Source organism: Wasmannia auropunctata, unplaced genomic scaffold, assembly GCF_000956235.1.
Source record: "Wasmannia auropunctata unplaced genomic scaffold, wasmannia.A_1.0 LD336071.1, whole genome shotgun sequence".
NCBI classification, from domain to species: Eukaryota; Metazoa; Arthropoda; class Insecta; order Hymenoptera; family Formicidae; genus Wasmannia; species Wasmannia auropunctata.
Window position 1 is genome coordinate 2,511,421 of NW_012026819.1, and position 24,735 is coordinate 2,536,155.

Below are 24,735 nucleotides of genomic sequence, written 5' to 3' on the forward strand. Positions count from 1 at the left end.
TAGTAAGAGTTGTAAATTTTAATTAAATACTTATAACTTTCAAATATTTTTAACACTATTTGAGAAACAAGTAATTTTCTACTACATATATTTCTTCTACGTATTTCGTTCTTGTGCTGCAAGATTATATAACACTACTCGGTCTATTAACATGCGTTTCCTGAACAAATATGAAAATGTCCTTTGCACTGAAGTCTCACCACAAATGCAATCTCCTCCATTTACGCCCCTACCTCTATTCTTGCATCTACGTGCCCCGGTTTAACGCCACGCTATAAAGTTTTTGTCACTGTCTGCAAAATGGCAGTGAGAAACGAGCGAGCCTGTCGTGCCCGCGGCTAAAATGGTAGATTAAACGTTCCGCTGTCAGCTATTCAGATCGATTCGTTGCACTTTTGCTTCGCCTTTTACCAAGATTAGGTTTATCGAGGAATAATAACTATAATAATTATAGATCGTGGCAAGCGTTATAATGTGACATCCAACGTCATTATTGTTCTACAATTTTTATATTTTGTATTATATTACTACCGTTATAAATAATTCTTCCTTGTTTGCCGAAATTTTTACCGTCGAGAACGTGAGATTGACACCCTTTAAAAACGACGGGGATCACATATGCGGGACATGTGGATTTTCTATTTTTCGCGCGCCATTATATGCCAAATTGGCGTGTATCTCCAATTTTTGCCGCGCTGCTCGTATGACACGATAAACTGCTGAATTTATGCGATGCCGGTCAGAGCACTTCGTGTTTTTTTATACGCCAAAACGTCCTCCGTGTTAAAATATCAAGGAAAAAGTACGTCTGCTACGCGTTTAACATTATTACTGGGCCTCCGTTCGAACGCTCTAATAGAGCATCTACGTGCACTGTTTTAGTACCGCGCTATAAACTTTTTGCTGCTATCTGCAAAACGGCAATGAGAAACGAGCAGAGCTGTCACACTACGCTAGAATGGTAGATTAAACGCCTAGCCAACGTGATCGATTAGACTCTCTTTTGCTTCTTGCATCAGCTCACTGTTCCATGAGTCAATTACAATCTCAAGGATGATAGGAAAAAAAATCGTGCATGCGCGGACATCCACGAAAGTACGGGTAATCGCGAGCGCTATATCAGGTACGAGTTGGTGAAGGTCAAAATATAAAATTGGTACTTCGATTATCATTGAGGAAAGACGGATGTTCTTGCGATACGCAAATACATTTTTTCATGATCTTAAATAATTTGTATTATTGAATATGTGAAATAATGTATATTAGCACAATCTAATGTAATACCGAACAAAGATATTATTTTAATAAGTACCATATTATACCTATACGAAACACAATTTTTTAATAGAAAATGCATTTTTCTTAATAGCGAACCTAACAAGTTTAGCAAAGCATTGACGGGTTGGTGCTCCGATAATAATCGTGAACGTGTCGGAAAGTATCGGCAAAACTATAATTGGGCAAAAAGAAGACACACACAGTGAGACAAATAACACAGAAAATCGAAACGTACGTTTGAATTAGAAAAAAATATGTATGTCAGATATATGTAAGGTGTTTCATAAAAGGCAACTGAAAAGATTATTATATCTCCAAGTTATGTTGGAGAAAATTATATATATTAATTTTCTTATTCTAATTTTCTCAATACTTATAATAGCAATTAATGTTACATAACAAAATAACTGTTTTCTAGCTGGTTAAGTTTGGAACGTTTCTGGAGTGAATTTTTAAAAAATAATTTATATACCATTTCTAGCTTCGCACAAAGTTATTCATAAGTGCCACAAACAATGCAAAATATTTCGATCGAATACACGTGTCAGAAGGCATCCTTATGCTCGATAAATCACCCTCTCAGTCACTTAAAAAATTCTAGCTACGTCGACGCGTGTATTCGATCGGAATGTTTTTTTGTCTTTGTGTTTGGCACTTAGAAGTTACTTTGTGCAAAAGTAGAAATGGGCCAAATCATTTTTGGCATAGCTAGAATTTTTTAAGGTGATTTGATCGACTAGCATAAGGGTGCCTTCCGACGCGTGTATTTGAATATCGAAATATTTTGTATTGCATTTGTGACACTTATGAGTTACTCTGTGCGAAGCTAGAAATGGTACCAATCATTAAAAAAAATCGCTTTCGAAACGTTTCAAACTTCAACTCTATTTTCACAAAGTTTTAAAGCATTTTGTAATAGTAGTAGTAGTAGTACATTATTAACTTTATTTATTATCAAAATTATATTTAAATAAAATAGTTAAAAAATTCTATTCGCAATATCACATCGCAACACATGTTTCTTATGCAGCGGGTTTCAGTAAAGCTTTTTTATGTTTACGCATCACTCAGTGTTGTTTGATCTTGAAGCTGAGTCTCTGTAACGTCCGTTACTTCAAACAGGAGTCGTTATTGAGAAAAAATATTTTTTTTACAGAATACAGTACAGCATGTAGAGGCAGAACGTCGCCTCCGCAATTCACGAGATCCCCATATATATTGTACGGTATGTACCGAAGGCATCCTTTTGAGAGTGCAGTTACGCTTTGTCGACCAGTCAAGCCTTTCCTATAGCTCGCCGATCGCACGATCATGTAACCTTTCAACTGCATTCTGTCGCGCTGACGTTTCTGTCCTTCTCCTATTTTCCGATTCTCCCATTTAAAGCCCCGCTCGCGCGCGCGATATCCCGAATCCGCGTATGTGATTAGGTTACGCCACAAAATCGATAGCTGGACTGGCGTTATAACTATCGTCAGGTTAAAAACAATTCATACGTAAAATCTGCCGAGAAATCCGACGCCGGGTATCACATTTCGAGCCGCATCGATACGTCCTTCTACTCTTTAACGTAGCCGATTCCATTTTCACAGCGGATCTGTTTTTATCTCTGCGAAAATGCGATACGGAAAACATTCGTCAGATATCTCCAATTTGAGCATTGTTATCCGATTTTAATTATGAGCAGAAAATAGTACCTCGTCGTTACGGAAAACAGGCTGTATGGGAACTTGTAAACAAGAAAATCGATATTTCAATTATTGTATGAAGTTTACAAGTTTTTAAAAGTATTCATCTATCTGTTAAAATTATATCTGGATTTTGTTTTAAAAATAAGTTTGTTAGCTTCATACCGTTTATTTCGTTTGTTCTAATTTAATTTGTATGTTTGATAATATTTATTTAAACCGTCATATGTTTTTAATACGCCGACATTATCAGAGAAACGTGCAGAAAGGTAACAAGTTCTGTGGGGGAAAAAGGAAAAAGGGGATAGAGGGAAAATTAAGTTTTCACAACGTTATCTAAATGGAATTAAGTAAATAATACTTTTACGTGAATAAAATAAAACATTTAACGTACAGTAAATGGAAGAGAAATTTATATACACGTATACACGACTACACGTTGTATCCGATGACGTGTTTATTTCATGTTGAGATAGTTACTCTTTGACAAAGATGTGATGTATCAATTTTCAGTACAATTACCTTTCATACATTATTCGCATTGATTAAGTAGGTAGTACGTCATTTTACGTACTTCACAATAGAGAGTGTAAGAGAAAGGGGAAACGCTTAACAATGAACTCACGGTAGGATTCCCAGATCTGAATTTGGAATTCCCAGCGTTCCGAAGTATCCTGCTTTCGTTCTAGCGTGAAATAAGTCTGGGACCTCGGAGCCCTCTCCAAAGCTGACTATTTGCACTTAGCAACTAGTGGTATGGCACCTGGGTACTCTCAACTAAAATACTACTTGCCGTCGACTGCCTTTTCTATGCTAAGGTAACGCATACATTTGAAAGTTGACTCTTTTTTATATATGAAAAGTAAACGTTTCGATAATTTTTTAACATATATATTATATTTTAATAATCAATGTGTTTGTTTTCTGTTTTATTTATCTTTAAAAAACGTTTACATGTTAATTTTACGATATTCTAATTGATAACATTATTGTAACGTGGGAGTACATATATGGGAGTACAACGAGAAACAAATTTCTTATTTGATTTTTACATGTTGAATCTTTCGTTTCTTGAACTTGTTACTTGAGTGTGAAACTTTTATCAATATTGAAGTTTTACTCGTTGGAGTAAACTTTACGGCTATGAAACTTTATAATTCTTGTAGTCTCGCAAAATTTTTTTCAATTTCTGACATTTCAAATATACGAATAATTCCAACAGAATGAATAATCCGTGAAAATATTTTTATTTTGAAACGTTTAAATGCGTGCAGTGAAGTGAATAATAATACGTTGTTATACGTACAAATCTAGAATTTTATAATTGATGACGAAGGATATATATCTTCGACCTAAGGTCTCCTTTTATTCGTCTCCAGACACGTTACCCTACTAAATCATACGTGGGCGGCGTTCCACGTTCTTTAGCTTCACGTGTCAGGACTACATCACGCTGTGGCAAAAACACGCGTCACCGCCGAAACGCGTATCCACTTGGTCGGTGCGCCGACCCGAGCAATTCATTCAATTTTCACGAATGTCTACGGCACCGCACACTTCCCTTTTGTAGCGTTTCGTCGCCAGTTGCGCCAGCGTTTTTGCATACGACTGAAACAAAGAGACCGCGCGATGAATTTTGAGCGATGACGCGCCAGGAAGAAGACGCAAATTCGCGGCGGGATGCGGACAGAATCGCAAATAGCGTGGACGTTTCTGTTTACAAGATGAGCGTCGCTGGTTGTAAATCATAGAGTGCGATGGGTAGCACGGGGCGCGTGCGAAGGGTGCGCGTGGGTGGGACGGGGCGTAAGAAGAGGAATGCTCGTAAGGTGGGCGAGCGAGGGCAGAGGGTAGCGCGAGCAAGTCTGTTGGGAAATAAGGAGGTAAAGTTAAGCTGCCACCCCTTCTGCATCTCACCCGTGCCGTACCCTCCGTAAATAGCTACGTAACCCTACTGTGTATCCCCGGCCCTATCGCGCCGCGCGCCGGCATTACATCCGCGCCGACGTTACATCCGTAACGTGGCGAAGCCACCCTCTCTCGTGCGACATAACCACCGTCGTTTATCCATTTCCCTTATAGGACGAACTTGTTACAGTTTCGCCGACCGTTCTTCAAAGACAAGATCTCGTGTTCCATTGATCAAACAGCAGTCACAGGCGCGAATGATAAATTGCTGTAACGACCCGCTATATGGTGACTCGAGAGTGATGAAAAAGCGACCGAAAATGAATATCGCCGGAATATTCGTGTTCCGGAAATATATGGTGCGGTCTTATCGTCATCGCTCAGTGGAATGTAGTTCAGCTTGATTTAATTAGCGCACCGTTGACTTGTGGAAAGTAAAGATCCCGCCTGTACGTATAAGCTGATGGATCTTTTCGTGGCACGTTCTACGTTTCTACTGAAATTACGTACAAACGCAAACGCACGATTCAGAATTTAATTTATGAACTCTTGTTATCAAATTAGAAAAGAAAGTGTTAAATAATTATATAAAATGAAAATATTTAAGCTGCTTTTTTAAACATCGTTTTACTTAATTGCATTTTTTCTTGAATAAGAAAAGAATAAAATTTGGAAAAATGTGGGAAAGATGAGATTATGTATTCAAATTAGATATAAGTTTAGGATTAATTCGAAAAGATACCTATAATGTCTCATATTATTCTAATATTATTTAGTCTTAGAATAATTTTCACACAATTTTAGTTTTGTTTCATAATGTTTGTTGAATGTGCTTATATTTTAGATTTATCTGACTCATATTGCCTAAAGAAAACATTCTTTTCCTTGCTGTGACCATTAAAGTGTACGTGCTCTCTTTTTCCTGGCGAAAATTTCCGAAAATTTGGCCATTTACGTAGTTTAGATAGCTAACATAAAAGTATAAATAATAAAAATATAAAGAAAGTAAAGTAGCTAAAATAATATTACATGGTTAAATTGGACAAACATAAATAATAGTTTGTATTCTGTTTGTTCGTAATACTTACAAAATATGGATCAAGATTCTTGAAAATTGCATTTTCATCAATTCGGGTTTAATATTGTGAGAAAACTAATGCCATGCGATTTAATTTAAGACTTAAATCAAGAAGAAATTCTTATTTTAGATATGTAAAATTTGTTTAATAATACGTAATGTAATACGCAGTATAATACGAAAAGAAAGAGAACATAATGATATTTAATAAACCTGTGTACGAAACAAATTTGGTCATTGAAGTCGAATTATTTAACTCTAAACTTTATTTAATTATAAAATTGATAATACGAAAGTTTAAATATTATACGCCATTTTTGACAAAGAGAGAATGCCGCGGATTCTTCTTCTATTTTACTTGGGATAATTATAATTAGGAGAATATCGCTATCAAATTTAGTTCGCAGCGCGACTCGTACTGCGAAATCACATCTCTCAAATATGTATGGCGCATCGAGACGTTTGGCAATTTTCGACGCCTTGACAAGTGAATATTTGCATGTTAATACGATTACGGGAGTTCTGCCGAGTAAAGAGGATGCGACGGAAGGAACTTGAAATTGATAGAGGACGGAAGACACACTCGCGCGGCGTGACGAAAGGAGATGCGAGACGTAGCAAGAAAGCAAGTGTCATCCTGGCAGGGAGATGAAATGTGAAGGAGAGAAAGAGAGAGAGAGAGTGAGAGAGAGGGAGGGAGGGAGAGGGAGAGAGAGAGAGAGAGAGAAAGAGGGAGCGCGTGAACACAAGGAAAGCGAGGAGGAGGGAAAACGCTGCCGAGGGGTTCGAGGGAAATGAATCACATCATTATGAATAATAATATGCCCTGCCCGTGGTATTCTCTCTGTCTGGTTATTAATAGTAATGACTTAGCGGGGGATTTTGCGAGTATATAGTGGGGGTTGTGTGTCGCGTGAAGCACGCACTACTACCCTGCGTGACTCTCCGCACAGACCAGCCCGAACACCCACCGCTTCCCTAAGTATACATGCATATACGGTCAACGGTACACGTATCCATGTCGACACGTCCCTCGCTTCCTCCGGTTACTCTATCTATCTCCACTATCACGTACATACGTTGTACGTAACGTCGGTGAAAAAAAAAAAAAAAGAAAAACATATAAAATATTTCGCAATCCCGGCAATTGCGGCAGCTACGAAGAGTATTCATTGATTCAGATTGCTATAGAGATGCGTTTTGGAGTCCATGGCGCATTGTGTGCATCCCATTGTGAAACTCGTGGGTATAGTGTAAACACACATAACTTCGTGGTTTATTTCTGTCAAGGAAATAAAGCGCGTTCATTCGCAACTCTTTGCGAGAAATAATACGTATTGAGACAATTCATTTTTTATTTTATTTTGTATTAGGTATTTTTTTAGCATGACGCTCTGAGAATAAATTAGTCTCTCTCAAGTGCAGTAACGTGATACTTATAATGTGTAATATAGTTTTAAAATGTTTCTCGTGCATTATTTGCATTAGATTATCTTTTAAAATATCAGAATTATAATAATTAGTATACAAAATTTCTTTTAAATGAAAATATGAAATTTTTTTTAACATAAAAATACATAAGTTCCTGTTCTTACATTTCCGTGATGAACAGCACTCTTTTGTATGCATTAAATTTAATCCTAAAAATAATGATAGCGTGTACCGCGTAAAAATTACAAAAGCGACTACAAACGGCAGACAATCGTACCGACAAGATGGCCCGCAGGTGGAAGGGTAAAGTCAGTCGCGGACTGGAACCAGCGTGGGGGGAGGGGGATGAAAGCGAGAATCGGGCACGCTCGCCGCATTACTTTGTACAAATAACGCACGCCGCTGTAATTTGCGAAATTCCCGTTATTTTACATTTTAAACTAGAAAATAAAACGGCCAAGCTGGCGGCTGCTTATCCGCCCGGCGGGATCTCGATGCTATCGCCCCCAGTCACGCTTACCCTGCTGCAAGCAAGCCGAGCACGAGCGCTCTGAAAATTACTGTAGTCCCGTACGTGGCGTGAGTATTATTTTTTCCAACCCCTTACGCTCTGACCCGCCGTCTATCCATATATCCCACGCTTTTCTTCCCCTCTTTTTCCACGTTCGATCCCACATGTTTCTGAGGAAGCGAAGATTGCACATAGATATGAAACTATTACGCGGCATGCGCGCGCAAACTTTTTAAAGCTATCCCGCTAAGGAATGCCCACCTTACCAACGAGGGGATGTATCTTGCTGCAGAGTTTTTCCTGAAAAAGCAAATACTGGCGTCATCCGACGAGCAGAGCTTGAACTACGAATCTAGCATCGGCGTTAGAGGGGTAGTAGGAGATTGTATGCGATACCCTTAGTGGAGAGGGATGTCGGCCGGGGTGGGAGTATACTATACAAGCCCATGTTACACTCATCGAAATTTATTCTTAATACTAGTTTATTTTATTCAGTTGCAGAGGCATTTATTATGAGCTTATAATGCTTTTGACGATATTAAACAAATTTCATTTGACAGACTTTCAAAAATTATTATTAACATCAAAATATGATACATAATTTTTTAATAAAAATATTTAAGGAATACATCAAGGAAAAGCGAAAATACTAAAATAGGGAAAAGAAATATACAAATGTAAACTTCTTATAACAGAATATTATTTTAAAAAATATTGTCTTCATTAAGATAATTTATGTTTTACTGGAAGACTTATAAACGATTAATAGGATGCGATTTCCACCGGATAATAACGTAGGAAAGGAAGAATCATTCATTAGCTAAAAGCCATTAGTTCATCTATAAAAATGTCAGGGATCATACGTGATACGGTGCTTTTTTTGAATCTAAAAAAATTTGCCTCGTGAAGAATGGACTACCGGCTGCGTACCCCACTACGGAGGTGTAAGTGCACAGTGGGGATGAATCGATACAGCCGCGATACAACGGCCGAAGCTTTGAAACTCGAAATAGGAATGCGCACGCACCCCCTTCCATCGTGTCTCTATTGAGCCTCGAAACAGTATAACGCGAAGGAATCATTCGTGGCGGACAGGTGACTCTTCCAGCTCTATCCATGTACGCGAACACCGGATGTATATATTTTTAAGCGCGACGCGAGGCACCATTCATTCATCGGACAACGTAAGTTCTCCATCTCGATTTCCTCTCAGCCGACAAATCATCCCATACGATCAAATTCTCTTATCAATTTCACTTCCATATATTTTTTGTTCATTAGATTAAAATAGAATATAATTGTGTGATTTTCAGTGCAGTTTGAGAGAAAGAGTGACAACTTAAGTGTGGCAAGCTCTCTGAATTACGAGATTACAATATAATAGAAACAATTTTTAGAATGTTATGCTTCTAACATGTAGTTTATTCCACTTATTTTCTTTTTATTTTCTTAGTTATTGTATTATGTTCTTAGTTGTGTTAAAAAGTAATGTGCGCAGAAGTTATTTTTTTTAGAATTTATATTTTTTCGTTTTATATTTAATTTTTTAATGCAGAGGTTATAAATTCGAGATATAAGGTGGACATATATTAAAATAAATTGTTAGAATCACAATTGTAAACTTTTTTTTTTAATAACAAGAATGTAACACTTATCAAATTGAATCGACAACATCATTTTTAAAGAGTATTTTTCCGGAGGGAATTCTAATTTTAATTTTTGAAGATGATTGATAATCGAAGTCGATGTAATTTATCACAGAAAATTCACGGCTAAGAATAGACATGTTAAAACTTAATAACAAAAATAATCAATGTTCATATGAAATAATATATTGTGATACGGCTGGCGAATGGTTTATCTTCGCAATATTTCGTCATTTGTTCGATCACCATCCATCAAATTGTGACATTGACAGATTCTAAGTTTGATAGAAAGGACGAAGAGCCACCATAAATTTTGGTACATCGAGAATTTTATCGAAAAGATAAAAATTGCAGTATCCTCTGCACTACATTTTTTATTTCTTTAAAGTATGATTTACGCTTATTTTAGTTTCTATTACGTACAGAGAAATCATAATTCTCATTTCTCATAAGAAATATGACTCATAACATTGTTAATATTATAATATAATATTATAATTTTATATATTTATTGCATTTAAATTCAAGAGAGAGTTGATAAAATTTGATTGTAGAAAATATAATTTATACGAGAACTTTTAACTACAACATTTGTAAATTAAAAATGAAAAAATAAAATAATTTGCAAATAAATTATACAAATGTATAAATAAATAAATTTAAAGTATAAGTTTTAAAACATTTCATATAATTGAATAATATGAATTTTTATTAAATTTTATTTATTTCGTTTGGAAAAAGGTAATCTTTAAAATAAATGGGGAATACGAATTAATAAATTTATTGAACATGATAAATTGACACAAAACATACAACTAATATATAAAATATTTATAATATTTGATATAAAAAAATTACGATAAGATAAATATACATATATTATATAGCATTGATTGCATATTTTTGTCATCTTGCGTCATTTAGGCGCAGTTTGGTTTAGTCGTCTTGTTTCTTATACTGAAGCCATTTCATTTTGTTTATTTCTATGCGAACAATATAGTAAGTTTTTGAATCCATCATCTAATATAATCCATCGTTACTAGACTGTGACTAACGGTTGATGTATTTGTATCGGACATATTGGTCAACATAGCCATGGTCAGTACGATGAATTACTCTTTCATTCTGATGAATCGGCAAACCATAGTAACTTTTGTATCAAAACTTATAATACACACTATGAATAGTTTATGGTTAATTATTGCTCAATATTAATTTTTAACATTAATAAATGAGTAATTGATTTAAAATTTCTACAAAACTTGTAATATTATCGTGTGTTAAATTATACAGATATTTCTACGTGTGTTATATATTTAAGGAAGTGCAAGATTTTTGAATATAAACATTTTCTTATGTTTTAATTACACACGATATATTCTCACTTCTGTATTTCTTTACACACTTTTGCCGATATCATGTATTTATGCAATAAAGAATGTATAAAAAAAGTTCTTTTTGGAAGATTTAATTGCAGCACCACGTTTTGCACCTAGATTGCAATGATTATCAATTGAGTAATCGATCAGCCGGTGCGAACCGCGCGTGAAGTAATAATTGAACTTTCGCGTACGTAATCGACGTCTAAAGCTTCAGCTCAGGTTAACGATGTAAGTTCGAAACGCTGTCAATAGCGATCGAGATTTAAGGGCCTGAGCCCTTCATGGGCGTGTGACGAGCAAGGGATTATTCAGTATTAGACAGGACGAGTGTATCGCGTCGTGGATCGATCGATCGTTCGGTCGGTAGGTCGATTGAGCTTCGACGAGGTAGATTCGTGACAGTGCGGGGGCGGAGGAGGGGGGTTGACGCCGTACCTATGGGGACAACGATGCACGTCGTATAACGCGCCGGGTATGTAGAAGGGGTGAGAGACAGATTAATGTGACCCCGTCACCGTTCGAACAAAGCTTCGCACAATGGCCGCGCACCGGGGACACTGGACTGGTGGACTGCGCGGAACGGGGGTCGATGATGGGGGTGGAGGCAGAGAAGGAAGGGGCTTGACTGCACTGGATATATTACCCGCCACTCGTGGCTATCACCAATGAGATTCAATGCGCGATCACGTACTTCCACCGCGGATACCCGGAAAAGTGTTGTCCCCCGGATTCTGCCGCTTTTCTTTCTTCGCCTCCGACGCTGTCCGCGTACGGAGACGTCCGTCGGCGGTAGCGAGTTTCCAGTTTTATCCCGTCTCCCGTTCATCATTCATCAGATCCGCCGCGCCGCGGCGACACGCTTACGCGTGCCTGTCAAAAGTGTGGGGCAGCCGCATGGACAAACTGATATGTATTATAATTGCGATATAATTGCGATCAGTTGGAGTATCCACATTTGGTATTGTGTTTGACAGTGTATGCGATTGAGGAGACAAGTTAAAATCAAAATAAAAATGTATAATGATTTATATAACAATGACATATGTAAAATGTTACTTCTTTGCAAATTGTCAATTATTGCTATGACATAAACTGATAAATGCAATAAGTAACGGCAAATAAATAATTATAAAAAGTCTAATTAAAGAGAAAGCTGAGGGTTAAACTAGCAATACCGAACATTGGCTTTTATTATTAACAAAATTATATTATAGTATCTGTACTATAGTATTAGTATAAAATTATAATATCTTTTTTTAATATTTTATAACCAATACTTCATGTAAATAAAAAAAACGCCAGTAAATATACAAGCTGTATCAAAATTAATGACAATAATTAGCTAAATCAATTTACGATCTATTTCTTTATCTATTAGAACTTAAAAAATATCGAATCATAATTACACATTTCTTTCAAGTTCTTAATTTGAGAGAAAATCTTTGGATGCGGAGTAGAACAGAATGACCACACCTCTCGAGGGTGGATTCCAATGCGCGCGCAGGATAATCTTAGTTCTTATCGAAGAGCTTTCCTATAGTTATTCGCATTTAGTGAGAGAGAAGCGCGCAAGAAACAGAGACAAGAATTCAGATTTGCGTTCAGAACAATAAAGATTACTTGCTCGCCCTTTTTCTGAATAAAATAAATTAATTTTTCATGTAATATTAACGCACGAAAAATCTAATCGCTACTGAAATCTGATTACGTAATATATTTTAACCTGGATTCGCGTAACATGACGTGCAGCGGTTGATGAGTTCAATGAACTCTCTATATGCGGTGTGTAGTACCGCATATAGATTGTTAAATTTCACCCGCCGAAAAAAAAATCAGTTGAACTATCTGACAGTACGCAATTAAACGTTCATAATATTTTTTCAAGTACTCTTGTTTATACATGTTACATATGATATGCATAAATGTACAACATTGCATTTCAAAATTAATTAACTGTTATGTGTATAAATAATTAAATTAAAAACTAATTCTTACGTAATATGTAAAAGGATTAATAGAATAAATGTAGAAAAAAGGAGCAATATCTTTTTATACAAACATAGATGTTTTCTTAAAAGCAAATTTTCTTAATGATTTGATATCGAAACTGCTAAAGTTAATCTAGTATCATACCAATGTTGATCAAGTTGGGCAACAAATATGCTTTCATCTATCCAGCAAGGTATGCAAGATCCATTAACTACTCTACTTGATGGGGATGCATTCCCTCGTACTCTACGGCATAGCAGCAAGACAGATGGGTCAATGACGCTCGAGATACAAGGAATTGAAACGCCGCATTAAATGTGCAGTTTCAATGACAAAACGGGGTCCCACCGGGGCTGCGAAGTAAGATCAATGCCGTTTGCCGGTAATCGTTTTTATGAGTACATGAGGTACGGCTTGCATGCGCCCGGTATTTTCGTGGGAGCTCCATTAAATCACTGTAAAATCTGTTCCACCGTGAGTGCCACGGCTGCCACGCCACTGGAGAATAAAGAGGGGCTTATTATAAGCGACGGTAATTCTCGAATAAATAACCGCGGGCTTGTGCGAAGATCGAGAAGAGGGCTGCTAGAACGTGGCGGAGGAGACGGTGGTGAGGAGAAGGAGAGAGAGACAGAGAGAGGCCGTAGTGGAAGAAAGCAACGGGGAGGGAAGGGAGGTGGGGCAATGCCGTGGCAGTGAAGGAGGAAAAGGAGGTGGGAACGTAGGTGGCTGATTTATTTCGGCGCCGCAAAGATCTGGATCCGCGTACGTGCTCCGTGCCTCAAATTACCAACTTATAAACTCTGGCGTTCTCTCTCTATCTTCTTCCACCGCGCGCTCTTTTCTCTCTTTCCCTCTTCTTTCTCTTCTTTTGCTGCTCTTTCCTCACCCCCTCCGCCTATCTCTCTTCCACTACGTTATAACCATCCCGCTCACATTCACCCTGCTTTCTCTTCCTCTCTCTCTCTCTCTCTCTTGCACTCTCTTTCAGTTTGTAGAACCCTCCATATATCACTCTATTCATCGACCAGGAAAGTAGGAAAGTAATGCGCGCCTTCGTCGCCTCGCCGATGAATTGAGCAGAGTATGCCTTGGGATAATCTCAGATATTTATAGATTAATGCGGCCTACCTTTCCGATCGTAACCACTGGCAGTCATTCCGTATGCCTCGTGTAACACGCATTTCAACTTCTTACCTGAAAATAAATAACGACTTATTAGAATTGTAAATCTCATAAATAAATGTTGATAATTTGTTTTAGCACGTGCAAAGTTTCTAATTATTATAAAATTAATTTAGATAGACTTTAATTAAATATTAATAAATTTTATTATCTATATACAAGAAATTTTGGGAAAGATCGATACTCAGTTTGTACAGCTGACAATTTTTTTATATACCCCTAAAGTGTGGTGAATTTCAATTACATTGATGACAGAAAGTGAAAGACGACAAGAGAGGTAAAGAATGCAAGTGAAAAACTTGATGATATGAACAAGTTAAACGTAATGGGTGCCAACAGAGACACCGATAAAGTCAAGCTTTTTTAAATAGCATTAACGCACTTAATCTTGTGATAATACGATGCCGGTAATATGGTGTGCGTGAGAAAAGAGACGAGAAGATGAAGGACACAGAGACCCTTATTAAAATTCATTAATTTTGCCCATCTATGAAAGTTTCATTTTCATGCAAATCTAAGGAATAATCTGATTTAAAAAAAAAGAACCAAAGAGTCGGATGATTTCGGAAGAGTTGCAATTATTTGCCGCAAGGGATAAACGTGTATGTAAATTACAAAATATAGATTGGCAATCGTAATCATCATTCTATATCTCTCTATCAAATTGTTTTTATTATTGCATTTCGATTTCTCGAGTTGAATATAGTTCTGTACTCAAATCGAATATACATAAATATGTCAAAGAAGATTTGCAAAATTATATAATTTATTTTTACTTTTTAACTTATTTATATTTATAGTAATAATAATTACTTGTAATAATAAAATTATATACTACATTTACGCACATGCTACACTATTTAATCGCTAGGCAAGTTCCGACACGTGGCAAAATGTTCGATAACGACCGGATAGATCGGTGTGACAGAAATCTGGCGCGACGTGCAATGAGTGATTGTGTGTTCCCGGCGGTAACCTCAAGAGGAGCGAAATTTTCCGACCGACAGCCACGTCAAAGCGATTTGTCGTCGGGCTTCCGCAGAGAAATGCGAGTTGCTCCCCCTCTGTACGTACGCGAAACGACCATTTCCTACGTCTTCAGCAATCGCCTGTGCCTCCGTACGTACCAGAGCGCACTAGCTATCCACAGACGCGGTGTGTCGGGAGTCTTACGATTCCGAGAGCATTGTGCCGACCTCCGACCCGTGCCATCTATCAGTTGTTATTTATTTAGATCGAGCGGATGAATGGTGTTCCCTCGATACCACGAGGCGCAGCGGTCGCGTATAGCTGCAATCTTCTCAAGGAAATATACATGCCGTAGGTGAGGGCTTATCGCGTTCATGCAACATTAGGCTTCCCCGTTATTTACCGCATTTTCGGGCTTTCCATTTTGCCCCGTCCCATTCGCGGCCGAGCCTCTTTTATCCGTGGCAACACATTTTACTAAGGCACCCGCCACGAACAGAGACAAATCTGGAGTAAAGCAACGCGGCTTGCACCATTGCCTATTTATATTCCCGGCCACCGAGAGCGATTCGCCGTCGTTATATCCGCCGTGCCCCAATTAGATGTTTCTTTAAAATATGACAAGCTTCGAGCTCTTTCCCGCTGGGCGTAGAAGCGGCCGGAAGTGTCCCATTGCGAATTGTTTCTCATGACTGCATATTAAATGGTTGGCTGCAAGTTGTTGATGTTTGTTGAAATGCTGCGTGTTTTTTTATATCTTTCGAGTGTAAACAAAATATCGTGTTTACTTGAATCGATATTTTTAATTACTGCAACACGTGATATCAGTTTACGCCGTCATAGGGGATTCGGAAACGAAGAAAATAAAACGTACAAAAAAAGAGAAGAATATGAAATCGGATAGATTTTTGTAATCCGGTCGCCGAGTATTTGCGCACTATTTCGGTGTTAATGGCGCGAGATCGCAGAACGATCGAAACTTATGGTACCGCAAAGAGTAATTTAGTTTGCATATTCTGTGCCGAAATCGATTCCTAGTGCGACCCGGGCGATCGCTCTTGCGAACTTTATGCTTCGGCGATTATGTTAATGTGGATAACGAAGATAACACGACGGCTCCGTGCTGCACGGAGCGTGCGCTGGATATATTTTTCGAGCACTTTTTCGTCTTTCTCTTTTATGCACCACCCTTCACGACGTCTCGTCTAGAACCGACTCCGGTACGCATAAAAATATGCAGGCCTTCCAGGCGGCACGAGTACGCTGCATAATCATGCAGTCAATGAGCGCGAAAGAGCTAACCATGCGAAAAAGGAGAGCGCGGAAAAAATTTATGGCCGTATGTATTAGGTTGATAGCATGCTGCCTCTTCATATAGTATTCACCCCTCCTGTGCAATGTATTTTAAGAAATGTAAGCAAGGATAAATCATTTATACTGATAACGCGCGTTATATTGATTCTCGTGGCTTTTAATAAATTTCAGACTATTTTAAGCCTTTTCATACTTAGATCATTATTTCTTTTACGATTTATATTAAATGTTTTATGAGAGAGAACTAATCATAAAAAAATTATAAAATAAAATAATCATAAAATTTTTTGGAGTGAAATCTCACTCCCCAAGGAGTGATATTATTGCCACTCAAGTGGCCGAGTGACAGTATTTTTGCTCCTTTCGAGTGAGATTCACTCCAGAAAATTTAGAGAGTATATCTCTTAGAAATAATATGGCCTATTGGAAAATATTTTTCGTTCCTTTTTTTAATCCAATAATGTTCAAATATACGGCGACAACAATAAGACGATTTTTCTCCAGTTAAAACGACATAAAACAATTTACGTCAAAGTTAAAGGTATCGGTGAGTTCGACGATCGATTATCCGTTTCTTCCTGTCAAAACACTACATTCAGCACAGTTAACTTCTTTCTTAAAAGACGCGGACTACCCCAGGAGAGAAAACTTAGAATGGGACAAATCGGGGTGATGTGACAAAAGAGAGCCTGTCAATTGGTCTCACTTTATCATTTTCTCTATATGAAGCATGTAATCAAAATTAATTTAATATTATTTCCTATTCGTTCAAGTATATACATTTAGAAAAAAAAATATAATAAGAACGAATTTCAGCTAATTGTAGTTTGTAAAAATTATCAATGTTCCGTCTTATTTATAAATAAATAAATATGTAAGCAATAAAATAAATTAGATTGTATCTTGTGGATTGGGTGAATATATTTTTTACAACGATCACATTACATGCGGATGGTCAGTATTAATTATACATAACATCATTAGTAATTGACGAGATATCTACTCACGAAGATAGACTTTATACTATTCAGTGCACTGTGATCCTCTTTCACTTAATTAACAGCTAATAAATAAATTATTTTAACACAGATTGATTTTCAAAGATTGCTTACTAGACAACTTCAGTCCTTGCTTATATTTGACACGACCGGCGTATAAAATGCAATATCTCAGCGCTGAGAGCTGAATATATAAACAGCGGGGGGTAATACCCGTATAATATGCGTATCGAAGTATTCTTACCTTCGATTTCACGGACAACCGAGGTGGTGTAAGGATAAGGGTAGGATAAGGATATAGCAGAGCCTGTTACTCTTATCGCGAGAAAGCCGGCGGCGGAAGAAGAAACATCCCTCGTAAATATAGAAGGTATAAAAGCCACCCTTTTGATGGAGTGGGCTCTTAAGGGTCGAGCTGGTATCGGACGGTGCGTTCGCCGCAGGATGACCAGAACGGAGGGAGGGGAGCGGGTGGAAGGGTGAGGAAGCAAGAGAGCGAAGGATGAGGTTCCACTGTAAACGTAGGACACCGACCGTGCTTAACGATCACTACACGGACTTCGTATTTTGTTTAAAAGCCACCCATAAAATGACCACGGGTTTCTGGCCACATCGTTATATCGCGAATTTTTTTGAAGATCTGATATTGCTTAAAAAACTTCAAATATATACATACATATATATTTAAAACGTATATCTAGCATTAACATGAAAACGACTAAATTAAATGTTGTTTCCTGATCATATAAATCATATTTTATAAATTTTTGAATAATATTAGCAAATGATATTTGAGTGAATGATGAAAAAAATTCAAAATTTTTTGTCGGATTGATTGCAGATCAATGTTTTAAAATTTAAAGAATAGAAGATTTCTTCTAAATAATAATTGTTAATTTTTTTAAATTTTAATTAACTTAATTTTTGTCTACTTAACTGCTTTTTTATCTGTTTTGTCAGAACTAAAACAAATAAACAACTCTGTTTGGTGTAACTTTTAATTGTTCTAAAATATATGAACACTCGCGCACTGCGTATTCTGAACGATTTGATTTAGGAAAGAAGCGAATCCCTCCCTATTTCCATTTTACATATATTCGCGACTATTTGTCTCGAGAACCGATTTCCACGGATACTGTACGATGATAGAAAGCATCATCGAAATTCAGAAGGAAACGCCACAAGATATTCCCATTTCCGGCGCGTCGTCTCGGTCATATGGTATTGCGTGTCTTCATGTTTGCTTAAGGATATCAACGAGAACGGTGGAGACGGTGCTACTTGGGGTGAATAACTTATGTTTATTCGCACGCATTTTCATACTTTGCACCACTTAAAGATGCAATTTTATACATAACGCGTACACACCAATACGAGACACTTCATTTCGGCTGATATTTACTTGATACTTCTTTTCCAAATTATACAAAATTATATATTATGTACGCCTATCACTTAGTTTTATTTAGCCTTTTATACGGTATATTTAGGATTTTGTATATTGAGCTTTATTTGTATTAAGTCTTTAAATATAAACTTCTCGAAATATGGCGTAATCAATTCTGTCATTATTATTACGGCGTTGGATTTCAATGCCAGAACAGATTAACCGCATGAATTATTCAATAATATTACTCGTACATATCGTGTTTGCTGTCGATGCGAATAAGCTGGATGATATAAAACGATATAACGGTATCCAAGCAACATAAAGAGTAGCGCATTTACTAGCATAAGAGGATGTAGCGCGCATGGGAGAAGCTATTACCTAACCCAGACGGTGCATTTCCACTCGCCATTTGCACTTCTACTTGTCTGATCTCTGAAGTCGTAAAAGAAATATTTTGTTAATACATCCCGCGCATCATAAACGCGATAGGTGGATGTATATGCGGCGGGTTAGACATACCCGTTGAGACATTATATTTTTGGAAGGCAACCAGCCAGCGCAGAGGCTCGCGTCGGCCATAAACCTGTTTTATTTCTACAGGGCGGTTTTAAAATTCCGCTTCTGGAATAGCGGGATGAAGAGAGCGTCGGGAGGAGGAAGGAGATCGAAGGAGTAGCGGGAAGGAGCGGGAGATGAGCGCGCGAGAGCGAAAAAAGACCGCGCGCACCGATGAGAGAGAGAGAGAGAGAGAGAGAGAGAGAGAGAGAGAGAGCCGAAGGAACGCACACGCGGGAATAAAAAAAAAAAAATATATATATATATATGTGTGTACATTACGTTCTCCCCTGCCCGTAGTGGTGGATTCGCCGGAGCGGCTCATACATATGGGACCAATTTAGTAAAATTATTCAGAAACCGGGAGATTCCAGCCCGTGCCCACCTATCAACCCTCAAAGCGCCGTAAACGCGTATCATTGTCAAAGGATTTGAGAGATTTCGAGAAGCGGGGAAAGGACCGCGTCGGCCCACCGAATGGGCTGGTGAAATAGGGCATTAAGCTTCATACAAAATGCTCTCGATGTTTACGTGAACTAGTAATCATCACTTTTTTCACAGATTTCTCCGGTCAAATTTTTTTTCTTTACGATCGTTCCTCTTTATTTTGCATTAAAATTTTCTCTTCCTAATTTAAAAAATCGATTTTTTTCATAATAAATTGTATATTAAAACATTATTTTATATTTTTTATTAAGACGACAAAAAAAATATAGAGAAAGAAGAGGCAATTGCAAACACGTTAGAAATCTAATATAGGTGTGTGACTTGAATCATTCTGTAGAACAGCTTTGGCCTCCGTTCTTTAGTTACGTCTGCGAAGACACACACACGGATGTAAACTAAATAAACAAAGCGCAATGTGTGAAAGAGCCAGGGATCCGGGATTCCAAAAAGTAAAGTAAAGAATTGAGAAGCGTCTCGGCGTGTGGGAAAAGTGAGAAGAACGACGATTGTGAATGCGGGAGAGAAAGATACGCGGGGAAGAGCTAGAGTGAGAAAAAAAGAAACCCCCGCGGGTCACTCGTCCGACTTTGCGAAATAAAAACTCGCTTTACGCGGAGCTTTTATTGCGGGTACGGCGTTTCTTTTGTATCCCTTTGGACACGCGCTACAGTGCCTTTCAATCGGTTCAACGAATACATAGTTCTCCAATGGTCTCGTTGGGAATACCATGCTTCCTCTCTCCTTTTTTTTGTTTACAACTATCTTCCACTTCCTACTATTTTCTTCTTTCGCCTCTTATTTGTATCCCTTCTCTTAATACCCCTTACCGCCTTCACTCAACAAACAAAACATCTTAAATGCCTCTTTTATAACGAGACTATTTACTGCCATGAGATCACCGTATTTCTTCTCGTTTATAATGAAAGTTTCTGAATGGATTAAATAATGTTTTATTATATAATCAACGCACTATATTAAGTATTACAAAATTTCATTAAAAAATTGTCAATACTTTTGTGAACTGTTTAGAAATAATTACAATTTATTTTATTAGAAACATTTTTTTTTAATTAATAATTTTATATTATGATTTCTTAATTGGCATCTTTTGTACCTTCCTTTAATGGTACAGAGAGTATATTAAATTTCAATCTCGAAAAAAATGTGGAAAAAAGAGTTTCTTATCGAAATAAAATTTGTCAAATGTTTCCTTATACATATATCTCTCTATACTACAAATTCAAGAGATATCATAATGCACTTTTAATTATGAAAAATCTTAAATTTGTTATTGTCATGGAATATTTTATAATGCATTTTTTATATATTTATATAATAGAAGAACGTAATAAACATATTTTCAGTTATTCAATCTGTAGGTTCTTTTATACAGATTGTCTTTCAACTTTCTGCTGACAACTTTATAGAGTACTTGACTTTGGAGAACGTAGATATTAATTTTTCATGGTTAATTTACCGATTAATTTGCCAAGAGGAAAAGTGGTTCTTACATAGGGTTGAAGGAGGCCTGTCAAGAGCACTGATTGAAATATAGGGTAGGAAAGCCTCGGGTCGTGAATTCAAGGGTGGAATATCGAAGATCGAGAGGAATATGATGTGCACGATTTAAATTACCTAACGTAGTTTGCTTTTTAAATTTCAAATTGCAGATCTTTTTTCATTGATGATATTTTATTATCAAACTTACATTTGTATTAATACTTTTCTCTATTACGTATTTATTACAATGCAATTCTATTAAGTACGAATAACATTTGATCGATAAATGATTGATATCCCAGCAAATTTCCTTTACAATTATTGATTAATAGTATCATTACAGTCGTTGCGGGTCAATATCGTATACTTTTAACTGTAATTAATTACATCAATTATTAATTTATAAATTTTATCTATAAACTGAGATAAGATTTTACACAATTTCTTCGTCGTTTTTACACATGTATGCTGTGTATGTGTATATATTGTATATGTATATACATATATAGATGTATGAACAGTGTTTGCGGCGAAATTCGCAATTAAACCGTACGTAGGCACCCCACGCGCTATATGTACTCTAGACGCGAAGTGCAGGTAAAACCCGTTTGTTTTGGAAATTGCGTTAATTTGGCGAGTGCAGACGGACTGATTTCGTGAGTGACGTGGCAATCACTGCGCAATCACCGAGAACGAACAAATCGCAGAAATGGGATTGCTGCTCCTCTATATATGAATGCGACAAACGCAGGCATATCCGTTTTAACAATCGTGCATGCGAGATAATGATGCACCATGATAAATGCGGGTAGGTACAGGACGTTCTATGTCACATTCAACACCTTTCAGACTTTTAACTAGTTCTACATATGTACAACAAGTCGCATACGCTACGTTATTACGTGATGCATTGTGCTCCGTCATAAAAATATTGTGATAATTTTTATGAAATGTCTCTTTCTCTCTCATAAAAGGCATAAAGAAAACTCATCAGGAAAGTGTACGATATGAAGAAAGTATTTATACGTGCACGCAGAGTATGCATATAGACAACATGTATGGACGTAATTTATCAATTAACTCATCAAAATTTTTTTACATGATGAATCTGGCGACCGTGTAGCCTAGCGCAAAAGTCCTGCTAATTACAAAGCCGAGTGGCAGAACAACAGGCTGTGGTAACCAGGAGTGGCAGGAGGTTACCAGAAAATTCAAAGTCTCATCCTGATAATTAATCATCTATTAATTGGCAAGAAAAGGTATGCGTCATCCTGCGAAATTACTTGATCTTGAAGAGGCGAATCTCTCGCGTACGTAAGTTAAACGGCCCCACTCATTATTTATAATTAATTAATATCCGCTCATTTGCATATTAATTTCCACGCCCTCAATGCCCGTACGTTGAAAATAACGCATATTGTTGCACACTTTAGGATGATAAATGCGAGGACGACTATGTGAAATAGATCTTAGTTTTGCGCGCGCGCGCGCGCGCGCGTGTGCGATGCATGGAATTCATATTATAGGAGAAACAAAGATTTACGTTGTGAGACAATTAATTTTATCCGCAATGCTGTGACATTTGTATAGTATACAAATTGTGATTGATTACACGAGAATATCTTCGAAAACACAGATATATTCAATAATGGGAAAAGTATATCTTCTTTAATTTCAAATGTTGTTATGATGTCAAGCTTTAAATAATTATATATTAAATTGTTACTTTTTATTTGTGTTATGTGCACATATGGTTTAAAAATTATTTAAGTTTTAATATGATAATTTCGTGAATTACCATTTTTGTCACACACAAATAAAATAATTTTGCATGTAAATTACTTAATTTATTATACTTTGTTGCATAAATGCACAATATAATGTCGACAAGTTCTTTGATAATATTTGAAACATGCTTGCGTCAGTTTAAACGGAATTAATGAACTCAATTTTATTGAGTCTTGTTGTCTTCGTTATTTAACTGCAAATATACACAATATTATAATTATTATAGAGAAAGTAATGCGTTAAATACTTTATCAATCTTGAAAAATTGATGCAATGTTTTTTTTTATCTAACATCTTATCTTTTCTATGCTTTAATAATTCCCTTTCTTTCCCCTTCTCTCTCTCTCTCTCTCTCTCTCTTTCTTCCTCTCTCTTTCTCTTCTTTCTTAATTATCATTTGAAGATAACAGTACTTTCTTAATTTATTAAATAAAAAATTGATCCATACGTTATATTTAACTACTCGTCAATGGCAAACTATTATAAAAGAACTTTCAATAAACATTCTTCTTTTTGCGTGATTTTAAATTTTTACAATAGGTAATTCGATCTACACATTGAGATATTATCTCAACTAGTGGACATAAGTCGCATCATTAAAGTACGATTTACTTTATCGTCTTACGTAGAATAATGATTTCCCTTTATTGAACAACAAATCTAGGTATACAAAGATGTGATTTTGATGGTTTGAGAAAACATGTTTTAGCTTAGTTTCTAATTTCTACGATTCCATGATAGAATCTGCTTTTTATAAAATCAAATTACACGTTATTTGCTGCTACATCTATTCTTTCCGTTAGAGGAGCAGATGGAAAGAGCGATGATCGAAAGGAATTGTAGGGGAACGAACGAAAAAAAAAACGCGGGAAGTTCAGAAAAGGTAGACCTACTCGTATCAGCTCAGAACACTCGTAAAGTGAAAAGAAAAAGAAAAGTTACAAAAAATTATCAAAAGAAATTTGTTGGATTCTGACTGGTTAAAGAATTTAATTTATTACACTAGGAATCTTTTCTTTTCAAAAAAGTTTACTGACGTTAAATTTCGCGGAAATATATAAACTTCAATAATCTTATTAATAACAATTGTGTTAGTAAATAAATAAAAAATATATATACTAAATATACAAAAACACACAAGCGATATAAAGGCGCAATCGAGTGGAGTATAGCGAGAAAAGAAATTCATTGCTTTGGCTACTGATGTGATTGGAATCTTTGCTCATTACTTCAAACATTGGCCGAAAAAAGTCTCTTTATTCTATTCCTCCAATGTTCTCATGGAACCAACGTTGTACCTTAACTGCACGGACGTGTTTCACGTTGAAAGAATCAAAGGGTAGGTAGCCCGAAGGCGGGGTTGAATCTAACCTTCTCCACACAGCAATTTACTCCGAAATCATTTACCCTCCTGCCGTCCATGATAGAGAGAAAAAGCAGAGCGGAGAAAGACGAAAAGAAAGGGGTACGACGAAGGGCGGCGGAAGAGGGGGGGAGGGAGGGCATTCGAAAAATTGCGCCAGTAAATTTTCGTGGCAACTACCATCATTTACCTAAACTCCGAGGAGCTATTGCGAGGCAGAGATAGAACCGGCCTCGCAGAATCGCGAGGACAATTGTTTTCCTACTACAGCAGTAAGCAGAACTACTGAAGCTGTGCAAAATCGGTTCGGAGATG

At 36.8% G+C, this 24,735-nt stretch overlaps 1 protein-coding gene across 2 annotated transcripts in view; it reads right to left on the reverse strand.

Annotated features, from left to right (window-relative positions):
* Positions 1-24,735, reverse strand: part of LOC105449927 (TOX high mobility group box family member 3-like) — a 177,209-nt gene that overhangs the window by 56,332 nt on the left and 96,142 nt on the right. Inside the window, exon 2 of one of the 2 annotated variants that reach the window (XM_011689398.1) lies at positions 14,007-14,108. The exons of the other annotated variant lie outside the window; for it this stretch is intronic. Within the exon in view, the coding sequence (XP_011687700.1) occupies positions 14,097-14,108 (12 nt within the window). The 3' untranslated portion in view covers positions 14,007-14,096. Of the gene's footprint in view, positions 1-14,006; positions 14,109-24,735 lie in introns of those variants that run through there. 2 annotated transcript variants of the gene reach the window in all.